Here is a 15,120-nt window from a genome sequence, read left to right as displayed (position 1 = left end):
TTTCCATCTACCCACCAGATGTCCCCAGACTGTCTTCCTGTCCCTATGTCCTCACCAGGCATGGATTAAGAATGCAGAGGCCCCTGAGCACAAAATCCTGAAGTGCCCCCCAAGCACAATTATGTAGTCTAACATTATTGTTATAGGCCTTTAGCGTGCTATCTCTTGTAAACAGTTGTAGTTTATAAAGGATTTGCACTGACAGGCAGTGGCGGTTCTAGACCAGTTTTACTGTGGGGGCCAAGCAGGGGCCAGTGTTTAATCAGAGGGGCACATTAAAAAACGCCAAAGATGATATTTAAGCATTCAAATCCTTTATTTTAGCTTATTTAAAAATCTAATTTAAGTATATTTGGAAAGATAAAAATACATTGATTGAAACAATGAGACTTACCCACAATAACAATTATTTTTGTACGACAATGAAATTTCTCATTTTTGTGCACAATTACTTTTTTTTATTTTGAAAGTGCAGTACAGTGAAAATTATCTTTATATATATATATATATATATATATATATATATATATATATATACATATACAAGCTTTTATTGCACAATTCAACTATTATGCAATGTACACATTCTGGGTTCATTTTGTGTACAATGAGATATTGTTTGAACAAAAAGGCTGCTGGAAAAACCTGTAGTGTATTATAATAATAATAATAATAATAATAATAATAATAATAATAATAATAATAATACTACATTTTATTTGGAGGCACCTTTCTTGGCACTCAAGGACACCGTACAAAAGGATAGAAAAGAAACAGCAATAAAATACAATATAAAATACAATGCAATACAATACAATAGACATATTGACATATTGGACAGGGTAAAAGTCATCAAAGGGAATAGGCAGTTTTAAACAGATGTGTTTTGAGTTGTGATTTGAAATGGGGGAGTGAGTCAATGTTCCTGAGTTGGGGTGGTAATGAGTTCCAGAGGCGGGGAGCAGAGCGGCTGAATGCTCTGCTCCCCATGGTGGTGAGACGGGCAGAGGGGACAGACAGGTGTATTGAGGAAGAGGATCTGAGGGAGCGGGAGGGAGTGGGAACATGGAGGAGGTCGGACAGGTATGGGGGGGTGAGGTTGTGGATAGCCTTGAAAGTTACCAGGAGGACTTTGTATTGAATCCGGAACTGAACAGAGAGCCAGTGGAGCTGTTGGAGGACAGGGGTGATGTGGTGGATAGAGGCGGTTCTTGTATAACCCTTCCTCAGTGTCCGGTCCAGCTTTGGAAAGCACTATCACCCATTCTGGGTATCCGCTGTATGAAGGTTTGTATGTGGCCTTGGACCAGGTGTGGATTAATAGTTTTATTTCAAAGAATTAAAATAAGAAAAAAATGGACAAAAAAAAAGAAAGCATGCAGTCATTTTTAGATGTTGAACTATGGTTTTATTATGTCTTTTTTCTTTTACGTTTATTAAAAAAATGTTGTCATTTAGAAAATGCATTGAAAGAGTAAAACAAAAACATTTAAAAGGCAGAAATGACCAAAATGAATAAAAAACATTGTCACTTATTACATTTTTTTAATGGATGTGGAGAGATCAGCAAGAGGCATCATCCCACCCATTGGGTCCTTCCCACCATGGGAAGAGGGACACAGTGGAGGCAGAATGTCAGTGAGTGGGAGGGACAACTGGTAAAGTGCAAACCCTCTGGAGGATGTAAACACGTATCCTTATGAATGGAGAGGGCAAGAGGCTCATTGCTCACAGTATCTGCATGATAGCCATGTGAGAAAACGGAGGTGGAAAATGGGCACGGCCTCTGTGTGGCATGTGAATGAGTGGGGAGGCTTGTGGTGAAACAGATTGTCTAGGCGGTCTCATCTCTTCCTGGCAGAGGGTGGCTGGGTCCGATCCACATCGTAATCACACTGGGACTGTTGATCTCAATCTGTTCCTCTTCTAAACAACTGCACAACTACATTTTATGGCTGATTGGTCATCTAACTCTCTTGATAGTTTGTCTTTCGAGTTCGTGGCTGCACCAAACTCTGAACTTTCCTGAGGCAGATCAAATATCCATATGAATACAATATTAAATACTAATATTTAGCAGTTGGCTGTGCTGTTGGATTCTCTCTCTGTCTTTCAGCATGTTGCTGTTCTGGCCCTTCACCTGCAGGTGTTTTGTTAATGACAGCTCTCTGTCACTGAGGTTAGTGTTAGGCATCGTTGCATGCATCTTTCTCTTGACATATATGGGTGATTCTTCAATTAAGGGAGTTTTTCTGTCCCCAAATTTTGAAAAAATAATGTTCTTTAATCTGTTTTTTTCTATTTCAAAAAGTTTATCAATTGGTCTGGAACAAAGATCTTAGCATAGCTATGATTGTATTTCATGATGATTTTGATATTTTTATAATTTTTTCAAAGTTGTCAGAGCAAAATGTCATTACCATCACAAAAACAAAACACTGATTTTAATACAGAATGATTTGAAAAGCAAAGTTTTCACAATCATTCCAGTAAGTACAAAACATGCTCTTTAAGAATCATATTCTAAATATTTGTAAGTACACTTGAAATACATTTTGGTCACTGTTCAATTATGTATCATAGTAAAGTAGTAAATAGTAAATTAAGCTAATATATTCTAGTTATAAGGTAATAAACAGATAAATTGTCATTACCATCACTGATTGTCATTACCATCACAGTGATGTGATGAGGGTGAGGCTAAATATAAATGATGCATTTTTCTTCTTCACTGCTAGCTAGCATATCATGGAAAAGTTTGTGTAAGTACAGCCAGGTAAACGACAAACAGAAGATGAATCCACACCAAATGTGACAACTATTTAAAAAAAAAAAGAAAATATGATGAGCCATATCTGGCCCTCGTGCTGAGGAGTAATGAAGAGAGACCGCAGTGTGTTGTGTGTCTCAAAATATTAGCTTCTGACAGTATGAAGCCGAACAAATTAAGACGCCACTTGGAGAGTTCACATCCCCGAACACAAAGACACAAAGACAAGCCCATTTATTTCTTCAGAAAAAAAACTAGTCAACTGTCGAGTTGTTTTACTAAAGCAACTTCTGTGCCTGCAAATGCTCAACTCGCCTCCTACAAAGAAAAAAACTTGACAGTTTTTCATTTTCAAAAGTGTGGCCCAGCAGAACAAGTTTGGGAACCACTGCATTATAAAATGTAGTATCACCAAAACTTATACCCAATTCATGGTTTTATCTTACAGTTTTCTCAAGCTTCAGTCTACATAAGGGATGGGCAACTGGAGGCCCGGGGACCGCATACAGTCCTTACCCTCACTTGAAGTGGCCCTCAGTACAACTACATGCATTTGAGCATGAAATCTTAAAAGTGCAGTGTTAAAATGCTCAAAATGACTTCTTGCAATTAATGTTGGTCTGCTGTTCTTGCACTGAAAAAAAAAATCACAGTAAGTGGTTATTTTTTATTTGCTTCAAACCTTTTATATTCTTATTTATACTGTTATACATGCATCTGAGCATGAAATATGTGAAGTTACTGCACCGTTAACATATTAAAAATTTTAGTTTCATCACATCTGGTGAAGTTCACGGTCCTATAAGTGGCTCTGTGGTAGTGTTGATGAAAAATCAGCACAGGAGAACAGAAGTCTAAAGGGATCGTGTTTATCACAGTTCGTCAGGTCCATTTTTAAGGCTGTGGTGTCATGTTAGAGGACAGAGACAACATGCTGACTGTGGGGATAAGGGGGAATTTTTTTTTTAATGCAAAAACAAATGTGAGATCTGTTGTAGATGAAATGCTGTTGGCCAGAAAGGAGGATTTACACTGTATGAATCAGTTGTAGTGAAACAATGTTATAACAGGTTTATTATGGGTATGTTTCAACTGTTATTGTACTGTATGTTTACTGTAAACAGGTACTACGTGCACACTGGCAGCAAGAAATTGTTGAATGTGGAGTTTTTGTTGAAGCCAGTATTTGATCTGAGTTGTTAAGGGACACAGTTTATAGACAGGACTGTGAATAGCAATGAGACCTTTATCCACCAGCCACACTTTTAGGTACAGTACAGGCCAAAAGTTTGGACACACCTTCTCATTCAATGTTTTTCCTTTATTTTCATGACTATTGACATTGTAAATTCATCAAAACTATTAATGAACACATGTGGAATTATGTACTTAACAAAAAAGTGTGAAATAACTGAAAACATGTCTTATATTCTAGTAAGCAAAGGGTGGCTACTTTGAGGAATTAAAATACAAGACGTTTTCAGTTATTTCACACTTTTTTTGTTAAGTACATAATTCCATATGTGTTTATTCATAGTTTTGATGCCTTCAGTGAGAATCTACAATGTAAATAGTCATGAAAATAAAGAAAAACACATTGAATGAGATGGGTGTGTCCAAACTTTTGGCCTGTACTGTATGTAATAATACAAAAAAAATGTCTTCATAAAGTTTGAGAGGCAAAAAGGAAATAATGATCTGTTGTTATCATAAACAAGATATTTAAAGAATACTTTGAATATTAGTATAATATAATAAGTTATCAAAAGATAGAGCACAGAAACAGCAGCATTAAATAACATGGGAAATGAATGCGGGTCATTTTTGACCCATGTTGTGCATTAGAAGGGATGTCAATATGTTGTGCATCAAAGGGTTAATGATCATGTTTTCATATTTGTAGCTGTTTGAATATGGACTTTTCATCCTTTCACATGGTCAACAGTAGGTTACATGTAGCCCCTCCTGCTGAGACCCATTTAATTCCCTATTGTATAGTTTCATCTGCCATTCAGAACTAAAAATTAAAAAATATAAATCCATTCACCTAATGAACATGTGGGAAATAAAGTAGCACAAACACTTTGAATAGCTTTTATTTTTTCCCTTAGAATAGATCTGTACAATCAACAAATCAAACTTAAGATGAGCCTAGCAAAACTGATCTGTACATGTTAAATGCTTTTGGGCACAATAGCTTCACACCCATTTAAATAATCAAATGATGACTTGTCTAGCTATGCAAACACTTAAAAACCAGTCCCACATCTTGAGAACATTGAGTGACTGAAACAGGGGAGTCAGGATGAACCAGAACAAACCAAACAGAAAAACAAACAGTAAAATCATGTTCCCTTTATATCTCTTTCTCTCCAGTGTTATAGAAAAGTACAGTCAAATATCTTATTTACAGAGAAATGAACAAAACTCTAGTTTGATCAAACTGACGTACTAAGGTGTGTTGAGGGTTTCTGGGTTTTTGTCTGCGAGCAGGTGTGTGTGTGGAACCTGGTCTCACAGGAATCCGTGAAATAGCCACAGATTCGCTTAACTCAAAATCTGTGGAATAGCCACGGAATAACTCAAATTTCGCTACAATGCAAGTTAATGACATGTCATATGTGTCATAATGTCATATCCCGTGGCTATTCCACGGATATTTTTTCCTATTGGTTTGTTCCAAGTCACGTGACTTTCAAGGTCCCGGCGGTCAGAACAAAAAACATGGCGGACAGTTCTCTCATTTTTAGTGAAAAAAAATCAATATTTTGACTTAGTTTCTGCATAAAAATGGATTTTGATCACATTTCTAGCGAGAAATATATGTTTTATTTTCTAAATATTCACTCAGTGAATGTACATAATCACTTTGTATGTTGGAATAGCCACGGGATATGACTGTCATTAACTTGCATTGTAGCGGAATCCATGTCAGTTTCACAGAAATTTGAGTGATTCCGTGGCTATTCCACGGATTTAGAGTTAAGCGAATCCGTGGCTATTTCACGGATTCCTGTGAGACCATGTTGGTGTGTGTGTGTGTGTGTGTGTGTGTGTGTGTGTGTGTGTGTAGGGAGGGAGGGGAGGGGTCAGTTCAGTTCAGTTCATGTGAAACAGAGAACAACAATATGGCTACTGCTCCAATTCCAGCACCAACTTGAGGACACCTTCAAAAACTCAGATGTATCTTTGTCAAAATGCCCAATTCTCTCTTTCCGAGCACAATCATGCCCCGTTCCTCCATCAGCTGCCCTCAGGCACGTTGATTCACTAATCAACCACCTAACGAACCATTCCTGAGATACATTACTGAAATGATGTGTTATTGAGGAGTTGTATCAGTGTTGTTTACATGTGTTAGGCAGTTCATGTTCCTAGTTCTTAGCTGTGTCCAATATAACACGTAAAGCCCATCCTTTCCCCATTGTCCTTCAATTTCAAAATAAAGCTGCCTTATTGCTAGGGTAACAGTGATGCCATTCCCATTTAAAAGAGACTTCAAAAATATGAAATAACATGATGTTAGTGTTACTTAGCATTACAGTCATAGTGGAAATGAATCCCTTACTGGGTTCACTGAACACTGAAGTGCAAACACAGGGAAGGTCTGACTTCTTGATACTGGATAAACATTGCAATTTCTGAAAAAATAAATCTATACTACAGTGACAAGACACATTCAGTTGCAGCTTTAGCTGAAAAAAAAGGTGAAAACTGTGGTTCTTCCTGCTCAGCAGGACCTTGTTCTTCAGATGTAATTAAACAATCCAAAGGGCTGGTTTTTTTAATAAATATATATGTAGGGGTGTCACAATACATTTTCCATTAATATCACAATTCAATTTTTGATTAAGCTATTTTTGCTACAGCACTGAAGGTTATGCCAATGTAGAATACGAGTCCTGATTGATAAAAATCAACAGATAATTAGTTTCATGTCCTGACAACTGTCATTCACATTTTAGATTCTTCTTTAAAAAGAACAGCTACATAATATCAAGTGTTGTATAACTGATAGAATGTACCAAAGTAAGGACACATGGTCAAATGTTCCATTTCAACTATCCTGATTTTAAGGATTAAAATAGAAAGCTGATTTTTGATCCACAATAATAAAGAAACCTCTATTTGTAAAACATTATCAGGTTTGCTTCAGTCAATCAAGCTCATTTTCATTTTTTAACATAGCAACTTTAAATAATTAAGATCCTATATCACAGTTCTCTCCATGTCTGTTTTCATCATTATGAATGGAGGTGATCTGTTCTCTGTCACTAATGAGCTCTCTGCATACATTTTCTCTTTATTATTTTCTGTTTGTGGAACATTTCAAGTTGTGTCCTGGCTGGAACCTGGTCTCACAGGAATCCGTGAAATAGCCACGGATTTGCTTAACTCAAAATCCGTGGAATAGCCACGGAATCACTCAAATTTCCGTGAAACTGACACGGATTTCGCTACAATGCAAGTTAATGACAGTCATATCCCGTGGCTACTCCATGGATATTTTTTCCTATTGGTTTGTTCAAAGTCACGTGACTTTCAAGGTCCCGGCGGTCAGAACAAAAACATGGCGGACAGTTCTCTCATTTTTAGTGAAAAATCATCAATATTTTGACTAAGTTTCTGCATAAAAATGGATTTTGATCACATTTCTAGCGAGAAATATGTTTTATTTTCTAAATATTCACTCAGTGAATGTACATAATCACTTTGTATGTTGGAATAGCCACGGGATATGACTGTCATTAACTTGCATTGTAGCGAAATCCGTGTCAGTTTCACGGAAATTTGAGTGATTCCGTGGCTATTTCACGGATTCCTGTGAGACCATGTTGCCTGGCTGAGACTGTTGAATTTGAAGTTCTACTAAATTCTGTTTACACATAAACACTATGCCTATCAGCTAGATCAGCTAACCCCTCTGGCCACACCATGTCGTTGGGCCATCTCTGAATGTTGTATCAACCATGCCTCAATGTGACCACATTGGTTTAGAGCTGGATTCATTAAAGTTTAATCCTTATATAGATCCACATACTGAACAGTGACTATCTGCATTTTAATTATGTAAACAAGATTTCTCTCCTCAGTGTTGATGCTTTTACACTGTTAATCAAAGTGTAGTTCAAACTTCAAAACTGTCAAGTATTCTTACTGCCGTCTTATCTAAACTATATATCCACTCACTTAATAAGCTCCATTAAATTACAAATGCAACATTTTGGTCAGATAGACGATAGACTAATTTGCAATATGAGCTCAAGATGATCTAGTGGTGAACCTGTGCTAATTATTCAATGAATGCAAATTATTAAAGTGTATAAGGGTTTAGAACATTATGAGTATCTGAAGTCATTTCCATGCTCAATGATGTCCAACATGGTTATTGCAGCAGTTTCTGGGTCCACATTTGTTACACACATTTGGAACAAAATTTAACAATTTTGATCCTGTGCCAATTAATAAAATAGTCACAAATCTCTCACCAGAGAAAAAGCCATGCTATAATTTGGTTCCAAAAATCTTTGACATTTGGAGATTTCTTAACTAAATACATTTTTCTGCAATTGGACAGCACTTCTGTTCTGGAAACTGCTGACCTAGGACAGCCATCCATCCTCTGAATACTCTAGGTGTCTAGTTTGTGGTTGTAAAGTTTCATGAGGCTGTGATTATCATCTTATCCACATGTGAAGAACAAGGCCCTGCTCTGTTAGTGCACACAGGCTGACTGACACTCAGTTCAGCATCAAAGTGGACACAGTGAAGAGCACAGAACAGAACAGAGGTGCTCCTGGGCAGCTTTACCATGCACGCTAATGACACAAACTGGATTTAGATGAACAGTTAATATAAAGTTGACACTGAAGAGCAGCGTTGCAAACTAAATCCTTCCATGTCAGTCAGTTTGCAGGTTCCCTCAGAGCTTCAGGTCTTTGTAGGATAAGAGCAGCACTCTGCCATCACACTGACGCTCACATTGCAGCTCAGAACATCCTGATTTCTTTGGATTAACCAGATGACACCCGAGACATTCGGTAATTGACAAATCAGTGAAAACAACTAAACGGACCTTTAGCAGCTTTGTTTCCCTTCAGATTTAGATGTTTAACCATTTGTTACCAAGTGTTATGACAGATTTAAAATGCACACCAACTCTGATGTGGTGTGGTTAAAAATACTAACATTTCAGTGGGTTTCCCATCGTTTCCTAGTCATAATTCATTTTATTTTGACTTTGTGGACACTTCACTTGGGGGTGGATGTGGAGGTGGATCTTAACAGTTACGTCAGTCTTTAAAAACAGAGCAAATGTAATGCAAGGGTTACAAACAGTCCCTGTGTAGTGATCTGTGTAGTCAGCCGTTTGTTGCCTCACTTGCTTCTTGGAAATATTGAGTCAAAGAAATTTGCCCAACTTGGAGTTCCGATTTTAAAAGCCGCTCGTCTGCATTTTGTCTGGTAGGTTGAAACTCCTGGCTCCTCTGTGACACGGGGTCACGTTGGTGGAGAAAAGGTGGAGCGAAGGCGACGGCTCGCTCCTGTCTGGTTGGAGGTGCAGCAGCAGCAGCTCTAGATGGAAACCCAGAGAAGTCCATGTCTCTTGAGGCCACAGTTGCCGGGCAGACCAGCTGAGTGCTCCACCAGGGACCACCCTCTGACCACCGTAGCTCTCGGCCACACTATCACCTATCAGTCTCTAGAGCCTTTCTACAGCCTACACTATCCAGAGAAGAACTCCCCCCAAAATCTGCTAAATCAACGTTGAAATGTAGGGACCTACAGACGACTACAAGCGAGGTGTCAATGGAACTCAAATTTGTTCACAACACATCTCCACAGTCTGATGGACACGTTTGTCCGTGTTTGCACACAGCATGATGATCCACAGTCAGTGAGCAAAGGCCCAGAGCAAAAATGGGGGAGGAAAAAATATTGGTTGAACCTTTATTTAGTTACAATATAGATTAGATTTTTTTTAGTTTTTTTTTGTACAAGTACCTCCTTCCTTTCCTTCTTTGAATTCTTTTTGTGTACAAGAACAAGAAGGGGAGGTTGTCTTATGCTGTTCTTGTAGATTATGCCTGCAAACAATTTCATTTCAAAGGAATTTTGGGGTAGAAAAAAAAAAATAAATGAAAGGAAAAAAAAAAACAATCTTCTTAGATCCAGTGGTGAGTCTGGTGAGGGTGGGACCCCAGGAGCACCTAGGTCCCAGACTGCTGATCACAAGACATAAATGGGTTGCGGGCGGAGATCAGAGCATGTTAGGAGTTCAAAATCCATCCACCCAAACACCCAGGCCCCTCTCTGCCAGCGTACGGTTCACTGAGATCACCTGAAAAAACAAGAGAAACGCCGTCATTACATTTCTCACCATCTTAAATTTATCATATAGACCAGGGGTGGCCAACCTCTGGCTCCAGAGCCTCATGTGGCTCTTTAGGCTGCCTGCAGGGGTTCCCCATGGCTGAGACATAAAAAATGATATACATATTTTTACATTAAAAATGTTCATTTATCAATGACTCATCCTTACCAATCTACTATCTTTTATTTATCATTTTCAGTACATTGGGCCCCATTCCATTCCATTTTTTTTAAACCCCCTCCTCTCTTTTTGACTCAAGTTACTAGGGGTAGTGGTTAAAATCTTCCCCTATGAAATGGGACAACCCTTCAAAACCCTGATGGTCAGGTTGGGCCAGTGGAAAAATGTTCATACTAGTTTATATATATTTAGCCTAATACTGGATTGGATTGGTATACTTCATTTTACCACTAGGTGTCACATTTGACTCAGCAGCCGCTTGTAGTAATGCACCTCTAAATTAGCAGAAGAAGAAGAAGAGAGCGAGACCTCTTTCCATCCAAAAGTCCATACTGGCGCAGTTTGTTTTCTTTGAGACCAACTCTGCCGTGTCTTGTCTCGTCACCTCAAAAAACACTTGAACTTCTAGTCAACGAACAATGTGACCTGTTTGCATGTTCACCCCCCCACCTCTACTCATCTCCTTCATGTTGCCAGTGTTCAGCTCTGCAGTCTTTCAGACAGGGGCTCCATTAGTCCATTTATAAACCAATATATTATGTTCATGACATTGTCATATTGCATTGTGTCCATGTCCTTTAACGTTACTTCATTAGAATGTCTGCAGAACATGTGTGATAGAGTGAAGGGAAATCATTGGATAGCACCGTCCTCTAGGGCTGCAACGATTCGTCGACGTTGGACAGCTTTAACATTATGTCTGACAAACATATTTTAGATTAAATGCATGCAGTCTGAAGCAGAGAGCCAGCATGGAGCCTTTCTGCAGAAGAAGCAGATGTGTAGCAGTAACAGGTGCCTCACTGAGTCAGTACTGGTGCTGGTCTGTGATACGAGGTTCCAACAGATGAGCCCAGTTCAACCCAGACTACATCCAGAACCCAGAACCAGTTCCACCCACTTGATGGAGCAGAAATACAGTTTTATAAAACACATTTTCCTGTCCAGAAAAAAATGGACAGAGGTTTATTTATTTTTTGTATGAATCAGCAGCTGAATTGTTGAATAAAAGATGCATTTTTCATTTAAGTACCCATCTTTCTTGTGTTTATTATCTTCTATTTGCCACATATTTAAAGCAACTTCATGCTAAATTTAAGCAAAAATTAATAATTATCCGATTAGTCGACTAATCGTTTCAATAGTCGGTGACTAGTCGACTATTAAAATAGTCGTTAGTTGCAGCCCTACCGTCCTCTCAAACATTCATTCATTCTCCTTAACCAATTATACCAACGCGGATCGTGGGGGGTTGGAGCCGATCCCAGCTGACATTAGGTGAGAGGCGGGGTCACCCTGGACAGGTCGCCAGTCAATCACTGGGAGGACCCGGTGAGAACCCACGCTGACACGGAGAACATGCAAACTCCACACAGAAAAGCTGCAGGCCGGATTCAAACCTGTGACCCTCTTTCAGAACTAAACATGGAGAGGCAGCAACTCTCAACTCTTTTAAATCAAGACTAAAGCCTTTTCTGTTTGCCACTGCCTTTACTTTACTGCACTGTAACTTTTATCAGCCCGCTTTCAATTTTAAAATTTTATATTTGAATATACTTTTGTATTTTTTTACATTTCTGAACTAAACATGGAGAGGCCGCGTTCAGTTTTTATGCTCCACATATCTGGAATAAACTCCCAGAAAAATAGTTTAGAGATGCCGTTTTTTTCCTAAAAAGGCTAAAGCTCCTCTCGTTTAGCGATATGAGTAGAGAATTTGATATTTAAGAAAATATACATATTATCAAATGTTCTTTTTTCCTACATCTTTTATCTGCTTGTTTTTAGTCTTACATTTTTATAGTTGAATATGATCTGTATATTTCTCCTTTAAATGTTTTTAATGTGTTGTGTAAAGCACTTTAAATTGCCCTGTTGTTGAAAGGTGCTACACAAATAAACTTGCCTTGCTGTGAGGCAAAACAGCTTACCACTACACCTTATAGTCTCTCGAACAGATAACATAAAAAAACACCAAACAAAAAAAAGGCTAAAATGGGTAGTCAGATATACTTTGGTGGCTGTAAATATTCCTCTGCTTCCTGCCTATGAAGAGTCCATATGTGGAAAACACAGTTAATATCAGTTGGATTTTCCACGTTGTTGACGTCAGCTGCTTTTTAATTTAGCAGAACGTGTCATAATAACACACGTTGGTTTAGCTGGTTGGCATAAAATCTAACCTTTTCCAAACTCTTCATGCATCAGATCACCAGCTGACTGATGACATGAAACGTTAGTCATTGTTAGTCATCGTCAAAACACGCCTCTAAAAAACCTCAGTTTGGAGATCCATGTAGCCCTCATACTTAGTCTCTAAACCAGCAAGAACCAGGACACCCTTCCTCTGTGTGTCAACACTCAGGGCAGAGGGGGAGGGCTCCAGTAAGTGGTAGGGGTAAATGTGGGGTTATGGGATTGGCCCCAAGTGTTTCACATTAAACACATTAAACAGAGATTTTTTCCTTTGAGGCTTTTGAAGTCTTTCATGTGAAACACCTGTGCAGCAAGGGTCGAGTTTCACTCAGTGTGTTTACATGCATGTTTACATTATCCTGACAAGCAAACATGTTTACAGGGAGAAAGTGATATTCACGTCTATATTCACAGCAAACTGCATCAACAGTGTAATAAAATAGATCTGACATAATGTGATGAAACAAAAAATAAAAACAGAAAATAAAGACTTAAGGCCTGTGTCCATTTGTACTAAGTGTACACTGTAAAAAAAAAAAAACCCTGTTTTTTTGTTAAAAGCAGCTGTGGTTGACAGAACTTTACCGTAATAAATACGGTGCTACTTTTTTTTTATTATTCCGGTAAAATGATATTAGCACTGTTGATTTCCTGAGTAAGATTGCCATTTTATTCCATATTTTACGGTCCTTTAAGTCCTTTAAAAGAAAAGCTGTTTTGCCATATAATTGACAAGAAAATGTTTTATAAATGCCTCATAAATTAAAGATTTTACCATTAAATGTTACAGTATATATCTTTGTTAGAGATATGGTGTTTAGTACATTTAACAGTGGGAAAAAGTATTTTTTACAAAAAATAGATGCAAAAATTACAGTGATGACTTATAATATATATATATGTTACAGTATATTTTTGCTACAAACACGGTGCCAGTGTATTTTACAGTGGAGTAATGTATTAAAAATAAAATACTGTTTTGGCCGATATATACATTAACGATGTTTCATTGTTACTGAAACTGAATTAACCCATTTATAGTTTCACGGTCTTTTACTGTCATGGTTTAGCAATTTTTCACCGTAAAATCGACAGACATTTTTTACAGTGTAGAAATGTGTAAGACAGTAGTTGTTTTAAAGCTCAACCCTACATTATAATTATACAATTTTGTTACATACAGAGCACTATGCTTTATGCAGAGCATTTATAAAGCAGTATGAAGGAAGCACCGTACCTCATCTCCGACCATGTTCCACAGGTGGACCAGTGGGAGGCCTGTGTTGTTATCGTAATTTGAGACCTTTACAGAGAGAAACAGATAAACAGTCAGTCAGTTACAGTTGACAGATTCTCTCAGGTTGAGTTGAGTGAGGGAGGTGGTCTAACCTGTGCCAGCAGAGCCACTCCTCTGGTCATCTCTTCCAACGCTGATGTGGCCTCAGGTGAAAAACGATCCTCCCCTGATCAATTACATTTAAATATGTCACAACAATGCTGCGGGTCACACAGCAAAACATGAAACTTGGAAGTAAAAATCAATAAAGCAGACAATTTCAACTTCAAAGTTAAAATGCTAGAGCTAGGATCTGCAAGTCTTAAAATTATGTGAAATTAAAGATTGTTGTAAAATAGAGATAGGCAGTCTAACTCATTGCTTATGATCCTGCAGGAATATACAAAAGTTCTGGCACATGGTGGGGAGATGAATAGGATTTTATCTAAGAATCTGCTATGTGACCCATTATGCATGTGGCTTGGGATATCACATGGCTTTATTGTTGATAAATATGAGAAGAAATTGTACAAAATGTTAATTTTCTGTGCTAGAAAATGTATTCTCTTAAACTGGATAACAGATAAAGCTCCCTCTAGAACACAATGGCATAATGTTATTATGGAATATATATCTCTTGACTATCTGACATGTATGCTGCGTGATAAAGATGACCTCTTTCATAGAATATGGGACCCTTTTATGTTATACATTGGTATGAATATTTCAACCATATTTACACAAGGATTTACATAGGACTGGAACATGTGAGGTGCTTAACTCTCATTTGTTTTTGTATCCATATAAGTTCTGAATCATCTGTCGATATGTATTTTTCTCTGTCTGTGCGCCGAGTTGTAGTGTAGTATAGCCTAGTGTGGGTTTTTTTATTTCTTTTTTTAAATTTTATTTGTTTGTTTGTTCTTTGTGTTTGTTTGTTTTTCACTGTGTGCTGTGGAAAATCAATAAACATATTGTTTAAAAAAAACAAACAAAAAAAAACAATGTTGTACCTGGAAGTGGGGCGATGTTGTCAAGCAATACTTCCGCACCTTGAAAAGGTAGTGTTACAAAATCAGACCTAGAAAAAAGAAAAGGAACAATCTGTTAATGAAGACATAATTTCAATAACATCATCGCAATAACACAAATTCTTATTAACGCCACTAATTGTTTTGCTGCATTAACCCTTTATCCGGTAAGGAACTATATATGGTCACTTCCGTGGACATCCAAAATGGCGTTGCTATGCAGCCCAGTGAGGTCGGAGAACCACGTGACTTCTCTCAGCCAATCAGCAAATATTAGGCTATGTCACAGATA

At 37.8% G+C, this 15,120-nt stretch overlaps 1 protein-coding gene across 1 annotated transcript in view; it reads right to left on the bottom strand.

Moving 5' to 3' along the window:
* Positions 1–8,980: 8,980 nt before the first annotated feature.
* Positions 8,981–15,120, bottom strand: part of akap1b (A kinase (PRKA) anchor protein 1b) — a 32,103-nt gene continuing 25,963 nt past the window's right edge. Inside the window, exons 8-11 of the mRNA XM_059331045.1 lie at positions 14,811–14,878; positions 13,911–13,984; positions 13,759–13,824; positions 8,981–10,112 (exon numbers count right to left, since the gene is read on the bottom strand). Coding sequence (XP_059187028.1) covers positions 10,050–10,112; positions 13,759–13,824; positions 13,911–13,984; positions 14,811–14,878 — 271 coding nt within the window. The 3' untranslated portion in view covers positions 8,981–10,049. The remainder of the gene's footprint in view (positions 10,113–13,758; positions 13,825–13,910; positions 13,985–14,810; positions 14,879–15,120) is intronic.

This window comes from Centropristis striata, chromosome 4 (genome assembly GCF_030273125.1).
Source record: "Centropristis striata isolate RG_2023a ecotype Rhode Island chromosome 4, C.striata_1.0, whole genome shotgun sequence".
Classification (NCBI taxonomy): domain Eukaryota; kingdom Metazoa; phylum Chordata; class Actinopteri; order Perciformes; family Serranidae; genus Centropristis; species Centropristis striata.
Note: the sequence above shows the minus strand (reverse complement) of the source record. Positions and strands in the feature narration are given on the sequence as shown.